The 22362-nt window shown below is 36.7% G+C and overlaps 3 protein-coding genes across 3 annotated transcripts; all 3 read left to right on the top strand.

Moving 5' to 3' along the window:
* The first annotated feature begins 1760 nt into the window (after positions 1–1760).
* Positions 1761–2448, top strand: LOC113714728 (flowering-promoting factor 1-like). The gene has a single exon (XM_027238761.2). It carries the CDS (start codon positions 1868–1870, stop codon positions 2201–2203), a length of 336 nt encoding a protein of 111 aa, XP_027094562.1. The 5' UTR covers positions 1761–1867; the 3' UTR covers positions 2204–2448.
* A 9065-nt stretch (positions 2449–11513) lies between these two features.
* Positions 11514–12535, top strand: LOC140015727 (disease resistance protein RPM1-like). Its single transcript, XM_072068544.1, has 2 exons — positions 11514–11705; positions 11795–12535. Exons 1-2 carry the CDS (start codon positions 11514–11516, stop codon positions 12533–12535), a joined length of 933 nt encoding a protein of 310 aa, XP_071924645.1.
* Positions 12536–12701: 166 nt separating this feature from the next.
* Positions 12702–13917, top strand: LOC140015728 (disease resistance protein RPM1-like). The gene is made up of 2 exons (XM_072068545.1): positions 12702–13397; positions 13849–13917. The coding sequence occupies exons 1-2, from the start codon at positions 12702–12704 to the stop codon at positions 13915–13917; spliced, it is 765 nt and encodes a 254-aa protein (XP_071924646.1).
* The last annotated feature ends 8445 nt before the right edge of the window (positions 13918–22362 follow it).

Raw genomic sequence — 22362 nt, forward strand, 5'->3', positions numbered from 1 at the left:
CCGCAGCAAATCCATCCATGCGATAAAAACGTTTGAGATACCAAATTAAGCAGATTTATCCCTCAATCACAAGGGTCGAAGCTAATTAAGCATAGAACTTAGATGTCAAAACTATTAAAGTTCGACCCTTAAATCTGCCAATTTCAGAGTCTTAACAAAGTAAAATACCACAATTAGGTAAGAATTTCAATTTCATCTCTCAAAATTTAGAGATCCTTGTGGATGAAAAAACTGTATTTAGATGCTTCTTTTTTTTTAAGAGTATAGGAAATTAATATAAGACCAAATTAGAAATGAACATCAAAGATTAGGGCCTTGGGAGAAACCATCCATCATTTATCTCTTGCTAGGAGAATAATCAATCATATACTACTAGTGCTTTTAGTACACTCTACGTGTGTGCTTATTTCAAAAATATATAATTAAGTATTCTTCACAGTAGAGAAAAAGAGGGAAATTGAGTAGTTTGAAAACTAATTTTGAAGAGTATTTTTGGTATAACATTAAGTGAAATCAATTATTTGCACCAAAAGAGAACCCTCTCCCGTTATATATAGTATAGATGTCAGCCTCTTTCAATCTCACAAAATTATCTAAACTTATGTATATCAGCTAAATAAATGCAATCATTTTTATTTATTTTTTTTTCAAAAAAAAAAAGTTGTGTGAAATTCCTGTCGGCATAGCAATTTGCATTTCAGACCAGTCAGCTCAGTGTAAACACTAAACAGTAGCCATCAAGGAAAGAAGAAAAGGGTTCTACAACATCTCGCAATCCATGCACTTAGCTTCACGTGCGATTCAGCTGACCTAAGTGGTCACAACATGTTTTATTCTATTGACTTTCGAAATTCATAAAAATGATGAAAACAAAGCAGTGTCCCAAAGGGCACATGAAGATTCCCACTTGTTGATGCATTATTTAGGACAATTCTTGCATGAATTTTGGTTCAGCATATTTGATTCCATCCATAAATCTATTTTCTTCCCTATGAGTTTTAATCTCATAGTCTTTCAAATATAAGAGTTCAAGATGCAATGAAAGTTTGTTTTTTTCAATTTTGTAAGCCAAGCTACAAAAGATTGGTCAGTATTATTGTCGTCCTACGTTTATGCAAAATTTTTGCTAAGATGGGAGCACTTTTAACATGGTTATAATCATCCATGTTGCTTTCTTCCTCCTTGATTGGATCAACAATGGGATTCTTGACGAGGGAAAGGTTTTGTGACATGGACGCCAGACTGACTAATTATGTATTTATCCTAGAATTTTTTATATTTTTTTTAACCCCTGAATTTTGTTGGCAAAATATATATATATATTCACCCCTTAAAGAATGTTATGAGAATATTTTAGGACAAGGATACTTATCTCCCTGGTAATTAATTCGTCCGTGGAGAACTTTTTACTTTATACTCTTGCACATATAGTACACCTTCTCTGGTGGAGGATTGTTAATTGAAAAAGCCTACACCAAAACCAAACAAGAGATTCTCATTCTCCTTAAACCCGACCCCCCCCCCCCACCCCTCGCCCCTGCGTGTGTGCCCAAGATCACACACCCCGTTGCCTTGCTTGTGCCCTTATATTTCACCAAACCTGCCCCACAATATCTAGATTCTATATCAAAGCTAAACAACTATATCATCACCTATCTTTTCAGCCCACTTCCAGAGTATTTTTCCCTTGTTTTATCTGCCATTACACCCCTATATATATCCCCCCTATCATCCTTCATTCCCATCACAACCAACCCTCATTGCCTTTTCTCCTCTAAGTCCTAAATCAATTTGACACAAACCTTTCTTCATCGTTAGTAAATTTCAGCTTCTTTTCTATAACCAAACAAAATCTAAAACCAAGAAAATGTCTGGTGTATGGGTTTTTAGGAATAATGGTGTAATTCAGCTAGTTGAAAATCCAGCAGCAGAACAAGGTGATGCAAGGAATGGTACCAGAAGAAAGGCTCTGGTACACTTGCCCTCAGGCCAGGTGATTTCGTCGTATTCCTACCTCGAGAATATCCTAAACGGTTTGGGATGGGAGAGGTATTACGATGGTGATCCTGACCTCTTCCAATTCCACAAACACTCTTCCATTGATCTGATTTCACTTCCAAGAGACTTCTCCAAGTTCAATTCCGTCTATATGTACGATATTGTCGTGAAAAATCCCAATATATTCCACGTTCGCGACATTTGAAGCCCTATTAATGTCCTTCTCATCTTCCCCCCTATCTCTCCTCAGGGTGCTTGTAAAAAGAAATGGTTTGCTGTCAGCCGCGTAGAAGAGAGTTTTTTTTTTTTTTTTTTTTTTTTTGCAGTTTGTAAGTTGTAATGTCTTGTGAGTAATACCCTCCTTTGGTATAGGAGGGTGGTCGTGGTCATGGTTTGCTTGTCATATGTGTTTGTTCGTGAGTTATGTATAAAATTGATTGCACTTCTAAATTCGTCTTTTTTTCTTTTTTTCTTTTTTTTTTGTTGTGCGGGTGGGGGAGCAGAGCAATAATTTGGGAGGTGATGGATATCCTCTTGCAACATAGAGCAGAAATAGCAGAACCACCATGCTAGGAGGGAAAAGCTGGAATGGCTGTTCTCTTTTAACATGATTCCAAGCTCAATCTTCTTGTATTGTAAACTACTATCAGTATCCAATTCAGTGAAGTGAAACCAAATGTGTTTGTAAGAATACTGTTTAAAAAGTTTTCTTTCCAGTAACTGTTGCTGCTGATGTCAAGAATATTTCGTTTTGTTTGTTGTTTTAGTTTCTTAAATGGAATATATCTTGCGATACGTTTAGCAGCGTCATCTTTTGCCACACAAAGATGAAGCAACGCATTAATCAGGCCGCTTTCTTTCCTTTTTGCACAGTGACATTGTATGAAATCCATGAAAGGTTAACAGTGACTAAAATTGCATGGATTTCGCATGTCGGAAGATTAATTTACCATGTGGCCCAGACATAAATTTCCTGTTCAGAACTGACATGACCTTTCTTTGCACTGCAGTACAGGGTTTAGCACATCATGATTGTGTACTACTATTTCGGTCTACAGTGTACATGTGACAATAAATGCAAGAAATAAATCATGTTGAGAACAGTTCAAATTGATGCCAAATTGAAATTTGATATAGCAGTATCATGATTTCATCTTTGCAAAGCCAAAGATGAAAAATCTCACTTGTTGCCTCCCTTACTTTGAACTTGTTGTATCGCTTGCAATCCATTTTAAAATATAATGTTAAAAAAATTTTATTTTGGAAGAGTAAATATAATCTCATTCCAAATTTGTCCTTTTATTGTTTTACTTTTTATTACCAAAACGGTGAGTATATTAATAACGAACGAAAAATAAAAACAAAAGGTACGAAGGTTTATTCTAATTGGACAAAATATAGCGTGTTCTTTAAATACCAATAGTTAATATTTGAAAGTTTTATTTGAAGTTTTTGCAAGTTATAGAGATAATATTTTCTTCCTATAAAATGCTTTGAGTTAATTTAAGAAGTTATATAAATCATTTACGTAATTTTGAATTTTCTAATTTTTTTTTTCAAAATCGATGGCTCGAAAAGTAAAAAGATACAACAGGCTAAAAATTATATATAAACTTGTTTGTATTGTTTTTAAGCTGGTGCATAAAGCTATTCTCATAGTTGTAAATTATTGTAAGAGTATTATAAATCCTTCATAATTTAAGTAATTTAGCATTTTTGTTCGAACCAATAACACAAAAACTATTAAAGAGTATTTTGATCTTGTTATCAACTTTTAAAATTTCACTAAAGAACTACATTGATCAATTTACAAAAATTAAGAGACAAATTTGATGTGAAATGATAATTAAGAAATCACAAGGCAAATTTGGAATGAAATTGTATTCTCTCTCCCAAAATGAGTTTTTGAATATTATATTTTGAAGTGGGTTTCAAATGTTACAAAAGGTTTAAAGTAAGAGAGCCAAGTGAGATTTTTCAAAGTTTAAGATTATCAAGTCAAACTGTCAGAAATCTCAAGGGAGGTTTTTGAAATTATCCCTGAAAGAAAACAATGTTGCATGTTATATATAATAATATTACATCACTTCTCTAGTTCGTTTTGTTTTTTACCACATCATGCACCTATTATGCAGATGCTATTTAGATGTCTAATTCAAAGCCATCTCACATACAATACGACAACCATACCTCAAGATTTCGTCTCTATTGTTCCAAGGAGATGGACAATTGACCATATTGAGTATCAAACGGAACCAAATCAGCTGGGCTGAGTTGGCCACCAAGAAAAAAACCTAAACTTCTCTTGCGTGTAGGTCACTAACAGGTGCACAGACACCCGTTTAGTCTGTCGGCAGTTCAGTTCTCTCTGGGCTTCCCATTCTATATTGAAAATTTCATCAATGGATGCATAGACATCTGTTTGGTTTGGTAGCGATTCAATCTTTTTCTCGTTCTCTATTGACCCCTTTAGGTCCACCCATTTTCTTTAGTGTAGAGTAAAAGTAGGCATAGAATAAAAATTATCATATCGAGCAAAAAAATATCAAACATATCTTCATTCGAAAATGAAAATTAAGGCCATCAAATCAAAATCTGACAGATGTGTTATGATGTGGAAGATAACTTAAAAATACTGCAAAGTTGATGGTACTTAGGATCCTCAAATATAGAATAAGGACATAGAATTGAGACAATAAAATTAAGTGACCTGCACTAGACGAATAGACCATGATGCGTGCGGCTTTATTGCGAATTGAACATCAATTAAGATACAAATTTGAGGTTTATATGTGCAAGTATATGTTGCTGTAGATATAAACTCTATTAACAAGTATAGATGCACGTCGAATATGCAAAACAGACGATATCAATTTGAATAGAAATTATGTGCAATACAATACAAAGCTTGCTAGTGTGAAAATGTCATTACAACGAAAAGGAGCTTGAGTTACTCACGAATTATCAGATAATATCACTAATGGGATTAATTCATAATTCTTCGACCATGAATGAAATATATGCAGCAAAAAAAAAAGAGAATATCTTAATTTTCACAGTGAAAAGTACAAAATGGAACTTCCACCTAGACTAATTAGACTGTGACACAAGTTCGAGTCTCCGCTCCGCTGGATTCCTCCGCGCACTTAACGTGTTCGAGCCGGGTTGGAGCGTCGGGCCCCGTAAGGATTGATCCGGACACCCCTGTGTCGACAAAAAAAAAAAAAAAAATTAGACTGTGACACCGTAGAGAGAGAAATTCAGATTCAGCTGTATCTCCAAGGAAACAGGATTTTTAGTGCCTTTATATCCCACCAATTTAAATTTATGAATAGGGATGGATTTGCCCTTATATCATGAACAATGATGAAGGGAAGCTCACAAATTTGTCTAAGTTTTATTGGGGATGATTGTTTGATTGTGGTGTTGAGAGACTGCTGAGGTCCTCCAAAAAAACAAAAAAAATTTGCCAAGAAGCAGCCTTTGGGGTTTCACGTGAATAGGACCATAAAACCTATGCAGACAAATCTACGTGTCTACATGGGCATTGCTATGTCGACCAATTCTTGTACTTGTCAAAGCTGTGCGCACGTGGCTGATTGTCCCATTACAAATCAACCCATCATTTTCCTATTTATGAGGTATGTTGTTTTTCCTTCAATGTCGTAACCCTTGTGGTCTTTATCACGAGACCACATATGTATCCTAGTTGCTCATGAAAATTATTTTTCAGACAAGAAGAATAGAAATGACAATCTTTTGTACATTGTCTTAAATTTGTTCACGTAATTATAGTGTTGAGATGCCTTGAATTAGATCTTCAACCCCCGGGGGCGACGCGCCCCGGCTGGAGGGCCCGGGGGGCAGCGTTGCCCCCGAAGCTTACGGTATATATCAGTTACCGTGTCTGTTTTATTTCGGGTCTTGTTTTGGGCCTATTTTGGGTCCAGTCTGTTTGGTTGTATATATATACACCTTATATTAGTCTGTAAACTATTCCGATTACAACCCTAATAAAATCTGATTTCCCCCAAGTTGTTCTTGTCAATTCTTGTTTGTTCTTCTGTTCCGCTGCATCTGTTATAACATATAGCTGCAGGCCAATCTTGAGGAGGGGAGGGGCAAGTCATTACATGCATATAGATGTAATGTAATGCGTCATAACTAAACCACATAGTAATTTTTAACATAAGTGTGGAATTCATTCACTCGCGTTATCATACACACTCCAATTATTGAAGTTATACATAACTGTTATCTTCATGGATAACGTGAAAAAAACTCATCTCGAGTAATTGTTGAAAGTTTTGTATAGTTTTCGAGGAAAATGATCATGGTGTACCGAACATGTTAAAGAGAGAGAGAATGTCATTTCATGTTATAATATGTATTTTTTTTTTTTAGTATGTCCTGTTACTAAACGGGAAAAACATCGAACAAAATCTAATATTATTTTTTCCTCACTGAAAATTATTCGTAGCTATATGAAACATTAATTCTAACTTTAACACACTAATTATATACTTATGAAGAACAGATTACTTCTGCCTACTCGCAAGGCTCACAATAGATGAGTCATCCTAGTTTAAAAGATCTTAGCAGTTCAATTTAATGACCACATATTGCACCTTGTATTTGTTCCAAGAACAAATATGGCCTGCCACAACCACACACGAAATATCAAAGAAGTCTGGCAATAAAGTGCACCAGCAGATGTAGTAAAAAAAGATTGCTATGGATTGATGCGACAAAACAGAGATAGATTAGATCTTTAGTACAACAACTGATTCATTCATTGTTCGAAGGAGACTGGCTACAAGAAAAATGCGCCATTACTCATTTTTCACATTTCCATTCGTGATGCCAGTCACTAATTATACTATTAGTTTAAGGTTTAAGTGGGGTAATGGAATTAATGTGTGCATTAGGTATAAAATGATTGATAAATGACAATCCGCCATATTAATTTGTAGTTTGTACGCCATATTAATGTACGCCATTTGATTAACCCTGCGTATTAGTTTGTCCTAGCTTGCCCCACCCTGTTTGCTCGATGCCCTCGTTTTCAAGATCGGTAGATACTTCAGTTTATTGCCAATGTATAGTTGCCAGATGTCTCGTAGGATGTCCTTGTCCTAAAAAGGCAAGAACAAAGAAAAGTATGAGCAGTCACTTGCTACAAAGAAATTGTAGGAAATATCACGCAGAATTCTGGTAACTGGGAAGTGTAGTGAAACAGACTCTTATTTGATAATGAATAGAATATGCAAGGATTATGGCCAAACAGTGGTAGATTCCACTAAATATGTTTTTACCCCACTAAGTCAAAAGATAAGTCCACATCCACACATGACTAGTTTTATAATTTCATTGAAATTAAGCACCATAAAACTCAAAACCATCTTACTTTCATTATTGTTTACTTAACTTTGAAGTCCTAGAACTTCTCTCTCTTGTTTCCTTTTTATAGAACAAAGTTTGGGTAGATTCGACTTCAATCACTTCTACCATCAGATGGTTTTGAATTTTTATCACTACCAGCCAAAGAATTAATCCTTATGTCCTATGGTTCTGAATTTTTATCACTTACCACCAGATGGTTTTGGTCTCGGGGTGGTAGTGATTCTCTTACTAGGTTTTGAATTTGTAGAAGAAACTTTTCTCTTGCAGATTAGATGTATGTAGTTAGTTGCGTTGACTCTTGTTGTAAATTAAGATTTAGGAGCCATCAATTGAAACTTTTTGTTTCCACTTTTATTTTTGGAAAAATTGCACTAATCATGCTTCACATATTATTGATATGAAATTTTAGTCCCTCAAAATCAAAACGAACGATCTTGATCCCTAACAAATAAAAAAAGCTCACTGTTGGTCCTTGATCAATTTTCTAGTAGAATTTTGGCCAAAATTTTGGTCCCTTGTTTGCTTATTATTTGGTTCAAATTTCTCATTGCTCTTGATCTTTAGGATCCTAGAAATCATTGGATATTTTAATTTGGTCAAGACATTGTTTGAGTCTTATTGAAAAAATATCGTAGGAAATTTGAATTTTTTGTTTGATCATTTGATTAGTATTTACGTGATGATTTTCATTTGATCTAAAGTTTGGAACATGTTTGAAATGATTTGAGACTTGGATTGATGCCAAAATCAAGTTGTAGCATTTCTTGAAATAAGTTTTTGATGAGTTAGGCCGAAAATTTTGTATAATCTAACCAAAAAAATGATGGGATCCAACAAAATCTAGCCAACATTCAATTGAAAAGTTAACAAAGGGTTAAAAGCGAACTTTTGTATTTGTTAAGAACTAAGATCCCTCATTTTAATTTTGAAGGGCTAAAATTTCATATCAGTGAAGATGAGGATTGGTGCAATTTTTGGTTTATTTTTCCTTTGAGCGTAATTGGTCACTCAATGGTTAAGAATCCCATCCCCGAACCCGTGCTTCATCATGGCCAGGAAATGCAGTCGATTTGGGTCATGGATCATTGGAAAGCATTTGGATGGACCAAGAAATTTAATTAGGCCTAGATGGAATGAAGATGGCCCAGCTTGATGTTATGGGCCATAAGCCTACATTCCTGCTTGAGTTCAATGATGCCGTAGGAATTTTCAAATACTCCAAATGGATTCAGTACATCATCAGGCAATTGCATAATTATAACTAGGGTTTATGTATGCAATTTAAACATACTTTTTTTTCCGGATTAATTCTACATAAAGTTTTCATTATTAAAGGAAATTTTCGTATTCTAATATGTTTTCTCATCAAATGATGGTTACTTTGGCCATTATAATATTAAGAGGCAGTTATTTTGTCAAGATGTGTTTAGATAGTTATGTTTAAAAACAGTTACAGTTACAGATAGTTATTTGAACAATTCGTTTATTTGTTAATGTTCATGCTCCAAAACATCAAAATCAAACCTTAAACTGCATTTTACATGAATTTTTCAAAGGTCGATACTTTTCTTAGTGCTTAAACATTAGAAAACATAAGAAAAAACAAAGAGAGGGAAAGAGCACTAAAATTGAAAACTACTCCATGGAGCTAATGCAAAGTTGACGTCCAGGAGATATAGATATATATATATATATATATATATTTATTTATTTATTTATTTTTATTTATATTTATATTTATGTTACATGATCAATTTTTCCTATACTGACGGAGTTAGATAAATTTCGTATCATCTGAATTTGAATATGAACGTCAAATTTTGTATATATAATATGCATTTAGACCCGCTAGTATATACACTGTTAGCAATAATGAATAAAAGATTTACCCAAAATATGTATATTTGAGGTCAACCACCAAAATTTATGTTATCATAGGAGCATAGTGCATTGACAGTTCATAGCATTGGACATTGCCTCCTTCCATTTCAGGAAGTGCACAACCACTTATCTGGTTATATATTTATCTATTCATCAGAATAAAAAAAATAATTAAAAAGAGACTATAATACACTAAAAATAGGCAAGTCAACGTTTTTCAAATTAGATCAAACCACTAATTACAATCTATATATATATATATATATATATATATATATATATATATATATATATATATATATACACACACACAATAGCCACATGACTAACAAGATACAAAATGATAAAGAAAGTTTTTTTTTTTTTAATTCAAGGAAGATTCAAAACCTCCAAGAGGATAGTTGAAAACGGAGGAGATATCATGGTTATATAGTTAATTACAGAACTCATGCTTATTTTAACTCAGTATTGAGGACAAGCCAAAAAAAAAAAAAAAAAAACCTCATTACTATTCACTACTAGTCGTATCTTCTGTGTAAGTCTATTTTGACTTGCCATTCAAAATCATTTTTGCAAAAAATATTTATAGAAGCAAAATAGTGGTTGACCAGTTCATGTGTCAACGACTTTCATGTTTCTCTTGCTTGTCCTAACACATGTATTTAATTTTTCTTGCTGTCTTAACAAGTTTTTGTTAAAATTAGCCAAAATTAATTCTTTTTCGTTGGATTCAGTTAGAATTAATATTGGGATTTCTTAATTGCATTACTCTTGCATTTGATTTCCCTTTTTTTCTCTTTAAAAAGATTCAAGAATGGTTTCTCGAACTTTCCAAATCGCTTAATCGATTATACAATCGAATAATCTTGGTGCAAATTGATTAAATAATTGAGCCCCAAGAAATAATTCACGGAAAGGAGAGAAATTTTAGGTCAACGTATAAATTTTTGTATTTTTAATAGTTTGCCTGCCATATTGTCATATCAAGGAAGCATCCAAGAGAACAAAAATCAGTAGTGTGTCCGTATTATGTACTGATTGGTTCCCTCTTTGTTTAAGCAAAGAAATATATCTTTGAGTTCTGGCTTTGAATGGTTTTGATTTACTCATTTTAGATTAATTTTTCCTACACTGACAACAATGTATATATTATCAACCATTAGATGAATGACAAACGATGATAGTGTAAAATTTGAATTTGAAATTTAACTTTTATACACATGTTATGAATCAAACGGTGATAGTGTATACATTGTCAGTGTATATAAGATTTATTCTTAAATTTTTGTGTCTCTAATAGTTTGCCTGTCATAATGTCAAAAAATGGAAACAACCAAGAAAATGAGGATTAGTATGTTCATATATTTTTCTAATTGGATCCCTACTTATTTCAGTAGGAAATACGTACAACTTTGAGTTATGACTTTGAATTTTTAAATTCTGATTTTGTTATATATGTTGGATATACTATTACAAGAATACTTTATACACTGTGAAATGAAAGTTGCATCATACATGAATGATGAAACACTTGCCACAATACACCAAAAAAAATAAAATAAAATCCAAGTCAAACTTTTCAAAATCAGATCCAACTAATTACAGTGGGAAATGGGAATACTATATTCATTCAACCAACTCAATTATATATATATATATATATATATATATATGAAGAATATCATATTACTTCCACATTGTGTCCTACTACGACTTGGATATTGCTACATTTTGCATAAAGCACTTGACAAACATATTTTATTTTCATGAAAAAAGGGAAAATTAGCCTTTGGTTCCTAAATTGTTTAGAAAATCTCAATGTAGTCACTGAAGTATGGAATGACGCCATTGGATAGTTAAGGTTTCAAATTCTAACTCCATGGAGTAGTCCTGCCACAATTTTCATCGAAAAAAATCATGCGGTTCTTAAAGAAGCATTTTACAAGGCAGAAATTAAAGATCATATGGTCTTTTTAACTATTGTAAAACGGCGCAAAATAAGAATCATGTACTATTTATTCAAAAAATCATGTACCAAAATGCATCATTTCATGAGTTAGGGACTAAACTAAGATTTTGTGAAGATTTCAGCAAATGTGCAGGAATTTCGTCAAATAAAATTAACAACAGAAGTTGTGCCCATTGGCCTATTAAAGTCCTAGCTTCCATTGCCATAGTGCCGCCACAACAAGAAAGAAATAACTTGAGAGATAACAAAGCCAGCAACTAACATGCCATGGGCTGCAGCAGACCTTTTGATCAAAAAGATAGTTTCTCTTATACGGAATGAAGCATCCCTGATTGGAGGAATTGAAGATCAACTCAACGAACTCAAAGATGAGTTGACAAGCATGAAATCTTTCTTGGAAGATGCTGACAAAAAGAGAAGCAAAACAGCAGGGGAACAATCTTGGGTGGCAAATGTAACTGCAATGGTCTATGATGTAGAAGGCATCATAGATGACTTCATTTATCACACAACAGCTACTTGAGACCACATTGACCGTCATAGAGACTCAAGAATGATGCATCAACTATACATCTTCCCAAGAACTTGTACAAGAAGCATCGGTTTGCCAAAAAGTTGGAGAAGATCAACCACAAGATCAAAGTCATTTCTGAAAGAAGGCAACGTTATGGGATTGATCTCATAGAAGGAAGCAGCTCTGATGTTGATGATTTCAACTGGGATCAGAAGCAGACTCTTGCAGATGCTTCTCTTTTCATGAGACACGATGATTTTATTGGATATGAGAGTGATCTCAAACTGATTATGGAATGGTTGCAGAATGAAAATTCTGGACTTTCTATTTTCTCTGCTGTTGGTTTGGGTGGTTCTGGAAAGACTACTTTGGTTGCCAAGGCCTATAACAGCAAGATTGTGAAACAGCATTTTAACTGCCATGCTTGGATTACTGTTTCACAGAAATATGACACAAGAAGATTGCTTAGAAACATGATCAAAGAGTTGTACAAGGCAGCAGCAGAACCAGTTCCAGAGGATGTCAATTCCTTGAACTACAGAGAACTAATTGAAATGCTGGCCAACTATCTTTGCTTAAAAAGGTATCTGCTTGTGTTGGATGATGTATCGAACATCCAGCTTTGGACAGCAATCAATGCGTCCCTTCCAAATGAAGGAGTTGGAACTTGGAAGTCGAATTATGCTAACAAGTCGAAGAGAGGATGTGGCTTTGTCTACTTTTGGGATCAAAAGCCATGTCTGTTACCTCAATGGACTAGCGAGGAATGATGCATGGAACCTTTTCTGCGAGAAGGCATTTCAACCATTTCCAGATTTGTCCTCAAGGCCTTGAAGTTCTAGCTCGTGAACTTGCTGAGAAATGCAGAGGACTTCCTTTGGCACTCGTTGCCTTGGCTGGTGTCATGTCATCCAAAAGATATAAACTGAATGGAGAATGACATGTAATAGCTTGAGTTCAGAGCTGAGTGGCACAGATGACCCACTATTGGAAACCATGACAAATATACTTTGGCTTGGCTTCAGTGATTTGCCTTATCCACTTAAGAGATGCTTTTTGTACTGCTGTCTTTTCCCAGAAGATTATTGGATAATTCCAAGAAGGGTCATTAGGCTCTGGGTTGCAGAGGGATTTGTTGGAAAGATTGGGAACATGGCACCTGAAGAAGTTGCTGAGACCTACCGAATAGGGCTTGTCAAGAGAAACGTGCTTCAAGTTGTAAAGAGGAATGCCGTGGGAAGGCTAAAAAGGTGTCAAATGCATGATCTGATGCGTGATATTGCCCTTTCAACATCCAGGATACAGAAGTTCTGTGGCATATACGATGCTCAAGAAGCTAGTAATGATAGTGGAGTTCGGCGTTTACAGTTATTCCACTCAAAAGTGGATGATTTGAGGTCATGGAGTGGAATGCCAAAGCTGAGATCTCTTCTCGTGTTCAACCATATAGGTAAGATTTCTCCAGATTCATTACCATTGCTTCTTCGAACAAGTAAAGTTTTCAGAGTGTTGGAACTGCAAGCTGCACCTATTGAGAAATTATCTGATGAACTTGCGAATTTGTTCAATTTGAGATACTTGAACATAAGGATGACAAAAGTGAATGAGCTAAATAATTCCATTGGAAGCATGGTTCAAAGTTGCGGTTGCAGCCTAGAACGTTCCACATCGGTCTCGGCATATCGGTCGCGGTATCGGTGAGACGCAAATTTTAAAGCATTTAATATTCTAAAAATTGTTAATAATATAAAAAAGTATGCTAAACAAAAATAATAAAAAATAGCAAAAGAAAATTTGTAAAATGTACTATTTTTATACATATTAAACACAATAAGTACTTTTAATTATTTAAGACAATGACATCACAAATAAAATCAAAAACATAGACAACAATTTTAAAACTGATAATTGCAAAAGTAATATCAACCATTAACAATACAAACTAAGGATTTATTTATAGCATAAGTTGGAATATTTAATCAATTTCCTGCCAAAAATAAAAAGAAATCATATTAAATAAAAGGTAAATATATAAAAATATATACTTGTACTTTATATTTTCGTACCTGTTAATACCAAGTAGAATGATGATGTGGTTCAAAATCACCCTCATTTCTCGATGAATGGTAAAACAGATGTGGAAGTGGCATAGAACCTTAAGTAGGTAGTGTATAAGAGTTATCTGGTGTATTTACTAGATGTAAGGATTGACTAGATGTTCCATAATCACTAGATGGAAGAACTTCTGGATTGGAGATGCATTGTTGAGTATGATGGTAGTATCCAAACCCTCGATAGTTAACACTATCGCTAGTACCATATGATGCAGTAGAATCATGACCATAAAACCTAATGTTATTGGAATCAAAAGAAGAACCATCATGAGATTTATCTATTTCTTTTTCATAATATCCACTACCATGAATGCTAGTAGACCTTTCGACCTGTCCAGATCCATCAAATGGCCGATATCCATCGTAATAGTCAGGAGTGATTCCATATGATTGGTCATAGCCATATCCCAATTGACTAGTACTGTAGTTTTGGCTAGATTCATGCTCATAGGTTGGGTGTATACCCAAATTTTGCATCTGATCATCGATTCCTCTATATCTTTGTGACCCTGAATGGTGAGAGAAAGTATCCTCACTTGAAAATTGAGTTAAATTATTGAGGAATTAACGTTGTGCTTCTATGCCAGGATGATAGCCATGATCAGTATCTTGAATGGCATAATAATTATCTTGTCCTTGAACCCATGACATACCTCCTATTTGTTGGCTATCTTGATTGTAACCACCACTGTGCTTGAAAGAATTGTTCCCACCATCTCCATTGTCACCATTGTCATCATCATCATTACCGCTATCACTTTTATTCGAAGATGATGAAACAATATGCTTACTGGTTTGTCTAGTCTTACTTTTTTGTTTCCTACTTGATGATTCAGCAAGACCTTTTTTATTTTTTTTGATAATATATTGGGACAATGTATCACCAAAACCATCATTGTCATGTTCTTGATATTCGCTACTTTCTGATTCAATTTGATTAATGCCCTTATCCAACCAATCCGGATTATCTTCAGGCAATGTGGGTTGTTCATTTTCTCTTATCCAATCATCCAATATATCATCTTGGTGAAAAATATGATTCAAGTCAATTGGGTTGTAGAAATCATCAGTATCTCTTTGATGCATCAAATTTTTCACCTTTAATCGCATATTTTAATGCACAAAAACTAATTTATGCAATTTTTTAACTGCCAAACGGTTACGTAGTTTTGTATGGATTAATGACCATGTACTCCAATTTCGCTCACAACCAGAGGATGTGCAGGTTCGACTCAATATTTTCACTGCAAATTCCTTAAATTTGATGCATCTTCACCGTAGTTAAGCCACCATTCAGCTAAACAAACAAAGTAATAATAATAATAATTTATTATTATTTTTTTAAAAGTATAAAAATATTAACTTCATTAATATGACTTAGATGTTTATATAAGTATGAATTAAGTTGAAACCTGATAAAGCTTTTTTCTGTTTTATTGTAGCTCTTTGAATTCTACCAGCCTTTAGATGCATTTTCATTACATCTGTAACTTCTCTTGAAGCCCTTGGACAAGGTTCAACTTGTCCCGTGACATGACCGACATGTTCTTTCAACCTTGTAATGCCACCATGCATTACTTTTCCACAATAATTGCATCTCACAATTTTTTATTCCCACCCACGGGTTTACCATGTTCCCAACCAATATCCTTGCTCGTCATTGTAACTATTACACTATCAATATAAATGATTAATTCATCACAAAATAATTAAAGATATATGAAAAAAATACATCAAGTAGTTTTTGACATTTTATAATAGTAATAATTTATTTCTATTATATTAGTAAGTTAAACATCTAATCTATAATGTGAACCTACAACAATGATCATTTTTTCATTTATTAAAAGAACTTCAAATTTTTAAATATTTATTAAAATTATTACTGCATTTTAGAAATTTTTATATTAAAAGATCTAACAGTTATTTTAATATTTTCACTAAATATCAAATGAATTTGAACTAATTTATTATGTACTTTGAATTATATGTGAGATAAGTGTTAAACTTATGTTTGGCCCAAAATAAATTTCAACAATACAAATTAGCTACATAAATCTAAATTTCTAAATTTTATTTTGGACACAATCATAATTAATCCAACCTTGACCTATTACATAAGGGCTATAATTAATCCAAATATGTTTCTAATTCATACCTACTAATAAGTATAGAAAACTTCAGGAAATAAATTCATACCTGATGACTCACGAAAAAAAGTCCTTATTTCAAAGGAAAGACCAAGGGATGCTGCAACTAAAGTTGACGACTAGTTATTTCCGATAGGAAAGAGAAGCTTGATCGGAGTTGATTCCTCCTATTTTAGGTACTATCTCGCGTCCTTAAGAGCGTCCAAATAAGAACAAAAATGAGAGAAAGCATAAAAATTTTAAATTTGTGGACTCTTGCACCGACACATAAAATGACTAGTCTAGTCTTTTATTTAAAGAGTTTCGTACCCAAGTGCCAAAGCTCCAGAAAGTTGTAGGGGAAAGCCAAGCAAAACCGATATAAGAATGGCAGTCGCATTATGGACATCCCATTTGAAGGACAAAACTCCAGGCGGATCCCACCATGGCATAAGAGTTCGTAAGAAGAGTACTATGACTGGGTGGTCTTCCAATTCACTTTTGGGCATTTCTCCTCTCACTTATTCTATCACCTTGGATGCCTGCCGGTTTTGAAAGAAAAGTAAAGTGATAACTTAGGAAAACAAAGTTGGAAGTGATAACCTTTGAAAGAAAAGAAAAATAAAGTGAAGGTACATATACTTGAACCAAGTTGGAATAATATAAACGCATCTTTTTACATGATCAGTACTTTGGCAAATTTGTTTCTATTTTCCAATGAATGATTTCGATATTGACTTCTCCTTCTCATGTGTTGGGATCTAACTGTAGTTTTTACTCCAAGAGTCGATATAATTGAGCTACGGTCCAAGTGCTTTTCCCAATTATGTCTGGTGTTTTGGATGAACTTGTCCCAATTATGTCTGGTAATAGAATAGGGAACCACTATGATTAATCTAAAGAAGGCCCCACGAAGTCTTTTATGACGTGCCCATCGCTCGCGTCTCTTTCCCTGTATGAAGGAGCATTAGTACTAGCATACTTGACAGGAGATTGACACAGGCGGTAGAGAAGTCCCCGGATTTCTCTTTTTTAATCCTTTTTACCTTTTTTTCTAAAGGTTTTTTTGTTGAATTCAACTTGACTCGGATAACTCGGAGTGACTCGGTGTGACTCAGCCGTTTCAACCCGTCACGGTGACGTCTCAGCCTATTTCTCGGCGAGTCAAGTATCTCGGTATCGTTTCATCACGGTATTATATCAGGAGGAGCCGAGACGGTGACGACTCAGCCAAGTTGTCTCGGTCTCGGCGGAGTCTTCTTTGGAAGGCTTAAGAACCTAGAAACTTTGGATCTGCGCGATACTAAGATAGAAATGTTGCCGAATGAAACTACAAAGCTACAGAACCTGAGGCATCTATTTACATCTTGTTCAGAAAAACTTGACGTTTTCCAAATGGCCATTGAGTATAATCTAAATGTTGGCACAAGAATCCCTCCAAAGATCTGGAAGCTAAAGAATTTGCAAGTTCTGGATCGTGTCCGGCAGAACCGGAGTTGATGAAAAATATCAGAAGCATGACTCAGCTCAGCAGATTCGGCATCACAAACTTGAAACCTGAACACATGGAGGAAATTTGCATTTCTATTGAGAACATGGATCTCCTTCACTTCTTGAACAAGCCTCCTCCACTTCTTGAAGTACTATTTCTTGATCGCATGCTCAAGAGTTCGCCGCAGTGGTTACCATCACTTCAAAATCTGACATCTTCGACATTGCACTGGTCCAGATTAAAGAAAATCCACTGCCTTTGATACAAGTACTGCCCCACTTGGAAGAACTCAATCTCAACAATGCTTTTGTAGGGACTTATTTATGGTTCCACGAAGGGTTCCCAAAGCTCAAGGAACTATATCTCCTGAGCTTCCACCAGTTGAAATTGATGGTAATAGAAGCAGGGGCAATTTCAGTTCTTGAGATACTGCACATTGTCAATTGCATGAAACTGAACAGGGTTCCTTTTGGTATGCAACATCTGACCAACTTGAAAGAATTGGGCTTATTTTTTGTGCCAAATGAAGCAGTAGAACGCTTACGTGAAGAAGACAGTGTAGATCGCCCCTCTCTACAAAATATTCCCCGGATCACGCTCCTGTATGAATCAGCTACAGGTTGTTACGTCTGAAATGAATGAAGCTAGCTGGAATTATCCTGCTAGGAGTTTGTTATGCCACATCAGAGAGCGGGTTGGGTTAGTTACGCCATGTCAGCTATCTTGTTAATTAGTTAGTAACCAAAAATAGAAGGCTTGTGCAGAAAGGGAAAGTTTGCGCGGGAAGTCTGTTACGGAAATGGAAAGCTTGCTGGAATGGAAGTCGGTTAGCTGAAGTAGTATAAAGGAAGCGAGGGAAAGGGGAGAAAGTAGCCTGAAGTATTCTTTCTGATTGTATCCATTTCAATTCTCTGTTCTCTGTTTTCTCTGTAATAACAAATCTCTCTTACTCGAGTTGTCTTCTCCAAATTGCAACTCCTGTTTGAGAGAATTTCCCAGTGGTCTATACTATCCTCTGCATCAGTGGTATCAGAGCTGGGGACAGACCAGCTCGTATAACAATGGCGGAGGGTACTAGATCGCAGGATAACCGAAGGTTGGAGGAGAGCGTGAAGGCTATGATGAAGGAGCAGAAGGAGCAATTTGAGCAAGAGATGGCAGCCCTTAGGAATTTGGTGCTGGAATTGCACTCTCAAAGAGGACAATCCGCAAGGAGTTCGCCGTCTGAAAATGAGGTAACTCAGGGAAGGACGTACCAAGCCCCTACGCGCTTTTCTCGTCTGGAATTTCCCAGATTCCATGGGGAGGACTTTCAAGGGTGGTTGTTCAAGATCGAACAGTTCTTTGAGGTGGATGAGACACCAGTTCATGTGAGGGTGAAGATGGTTGCGATGAATCTGGAGGGGAAGGCTCTCCAATGGCATCAGATTTTCATGAGGTCACGTGTCACAAGAGACTTGCCTGCATGGGAAGACTATATCAAAGAGATGGCCTCCAGGTTCGGGGGATGTTTGTACGATGATCCAATGGGGGAATTAAAAGCCTTAAAACAAGAAGGAACTGTCTTGGAGTACCAAGAGCAGTTTGAAGATCTGCTAAATAGGGTGGATCTCCCTGAAGATTACGCAACCAGCTGCTTCCTCAGTGGTTTGAAGACTGAGATACAACTAGCTGTAAGGATGTTCATGCCAAAAACACTGCAACATGCCAGGACCCTAGCTAAGTTGGAAGAAGCCAAAATTTCAACTCAGCAAAAGAGGAGCGTGATTAAAAATAGTTTCCCTTCTGGTGTGGAGGACAGGTGGAGGAGAGAAAAGAATTCTGAAGGACCATGGAAGAGGGAGATCAACCTTGATCGAACTGGGAGGGTAGATGATAAGGGGTTACTACCCACTCCTAGCCAAGAAAGGGGTGAAAAGGCTCTTGAAGGCCACACCAGGAGACCATTCAAAAGGCTGACCTCCACTGAGATGGATGAAAAAAGAGCAAAGGGTCTCTGTTTCTGGTGCAATGAAAAGTATGGGTTTGGCCATAGGTGTAGGAACAGACAGCTATTTCGATTGGAAGTATGTGCAGAGGATGATGGTGAGGAACTGGAAGTAGAATCTGAGGGGGAGGGAGAGGCCTCACAGGGTAACTTAGCTCACATTTCTTTAAATGCTATGACTCTTACTGCTGTCCCTCAGTTTAGGACAATGCGGGTAACTGGTCATGTAGGGAAGGTTTCAGTGAATATCTTCATTGATTGTGGGAGTTCTCACAACTTTATTCATCCAGATTTAATTAACAAGCTGGGGCTGAGGGTGCAAGAAGTACCACCTCTTATGGTGGAAGTAGCCGATGGCAACAAAATCAACACTAACAAGTTGTGTCGTGACTTCGCTTGGAAAATGCAGAACCAGGCGTTCAAGGTGGATGCCATGGTGTTGCCTGTGGGAGGTTGTGAGTTGGTGCTGGGGGTGCAGTGGCTGTCCACCCTGGGAGATATAAAGTGGAACTTTGGTGAGCTGAAAATGGAATTTCTACAGGGGCAGAGGAAGATAGTGTTGCGAGGGAAGGGCCAACAGGCCATTCAGTTGGTAAGAAGAAGGGTCATGCAGAAGATCTTGCACAAACCGGAGCAGATTGCTTCGGCGCAACTATGCTTTATTGTACCTGTACAGGTAGCAGCAAGTGAACCAGCAAGCAGCTGTTGCCAGATAGAGGGGAATTCTCAGGTAGCTAATTCGACTCATAATCTTGAAGCAAGGGAATTGCAGGAGCTGATAATGCAGTTTGAGGACATCTTCCAAGAACCTTCTGAGCTTCCTCCACACCGAAGTCATGACCATCAGATTATTCTCAAGGAAGGGACACCACCAGTAAATGTAAGGCCTTACAGATACCCTGTCTTTCAAAAAAATGAGATTGAAAAACTAATTCAGGAAATGCTACAATCTGGAGTCATCAGGCACAGTACAAGTCCATTTTCTTCCCCAGTGGTGTTAGTCAAGAAGAAGGATGGAACGTGGAGGATGTGCATTGACTATAGGGAACTAAATGCGGCTACTGTGAAGGACAAATTTCCCATTCCAGTGGTGGAAGAACTGATTGATGAGTTGTTTGGATCTCATTTCTTTACCAAATTGGACCTCAGATCTGGGTATCATCAAATAAGAATGTGTGCTGAGGACATTGCCAAAACTGCCTTCAGAACCCATGAGGGGCATTATGAGTTTGTTGTAATGCCCTTCGGTCTGACTAATGCACCCTCCACTTCCCAAAGTTTGATGAATACTGTATTTAGGCCTTATTTGAGGAAGTTCATATTGGTCTTCTTTGATGACATACTTGTGTTTAGCTCAACCTGGTCTGATCACACCAGGCACTTGCAGATCACTTTTGACACATTAAGGCAGCATAGCTTAAGGGTGAAGAAAAGCAAGTGCTCTTTTGCTCAAACACAGGTGGCTTACTTGGGGCATGTCATCTCAGGAGCAGGAGTACAGGCAGACCCTCAAAAGGTACAAGCCATTCAACAATGGCCTATACCCTCTAACCTGAAGAAGTTAAGGGGCTTCTTGGGACTAGCAGGATACTATAGGAGGTTCATAAGGGACTTTGGGAAGCTGGCCAAACCTTTGACAGACTTGCTCAAGAAGAACAGTTTTGTGTGGACAGACCAGGCTACTGCAGCATTCGCAGCATTGAAGCTGGCTATGAGTTCCCCACCCCTGCTGGCTTTACCTGATTTTTCCCAGGTCTTTGAAGTAGAAACGGATGCCTCAGGTGATGGTATAGGGGCAGTCCTGAGTCAGAAGGGAAGACCCTTGGCTTTCTATAGCCAAGCTTTGGCCCCAAAGCATAAGGGTCTATCCGTATATGAAAGGGAAATGATAGCTATCGTGAGTGCAGTTCAAAAGTGGAGGCCTTATCTACTGGGCAGGCGCTTTATCATTAAGACTGACCACCAGAGCCTTAAATACATGATCGAGCAGAGGGTGTCCACGCCTATGCAACAGAAATGGGTAGCCAAACTTATGGGGTACGACTATGAGCTTCAATACAGGAAGGGAGTTGACAATGTGGCGGCGGATGCATTATCCAGGCTGCCTTCTGACAGTGCAGCAATATTAGCTCCCATCTCAGTCATTCGCTCAGCATTACTTACTGAGATTCAACAGAGTTGTGTTCAGGATCCCTTTTTGCAAGGCATTATACAACAGTTGCAGGATTCGACAAATGATTCTCAGCTGGTGCACTATTCCTACCAGAACCAGCAACTGAGGAGGAAAGGGAAGTTGGTAGTGGGAAATGATTCTGCCTTAAGGAAGAAGCTCATTCGATTGTGGCATGATACCCCCATTGGGGGGCATTCAGGGGTACAGGTGACATATAGAAAACTTAAGGAGCTGGTGTACTGGAGAAACATGCAGAGGGATGTCGAACACTACGTGGCTTCTTGTGATGTTTGTCAGAGGCATAAGGGGGAAAATGTGGCTTATCCAGGTCTGCTACAACCCCTAAGCATTCCAGAACGTGTGTGGTCTGACATATCCCTGGACTTTGTGGAAGGACTACCTCAATCTCATGGGAAGGATACTGTTCTTGTGGTGGTGGATAGGCTCAGCAAATACGCTCATTTCATTGCCCTCAAGCACCCCTACACGGCCCTCTCAGTGGCACAGGCATTCTTGGATAATATCTATAGGCTCCATGGCCTCCCTAAAACTATAGTTAGTGATAGGGATGCCATTTTCATTAGTCACTTCTGGAAAGAGTTGTTTCAGCTATTGAAGGTCCAATTGTGTTTATCTACTGCTTATCATCCTCAGTCAGATGGCCAGACTGAGGTTGTTAATCGCTGCTTGGAAACTTATCTG

This window comes from Coffea arabica, chromosome 10c, assembly GCF_036785885.1.
Source record: "Coffea arabica cultivar ET-39 chromosome 10c, Coffea Arabica ET-39 HiFi, whole genome shotgun sequence".
NCBI classification, from domain to species: domain Eukaryota; kingdom Viridiplantae; phylum Streptophyta; class Magnoliopsida; order Gentianales; family Rubiaceae; genus Coffea; species Coffea arabica.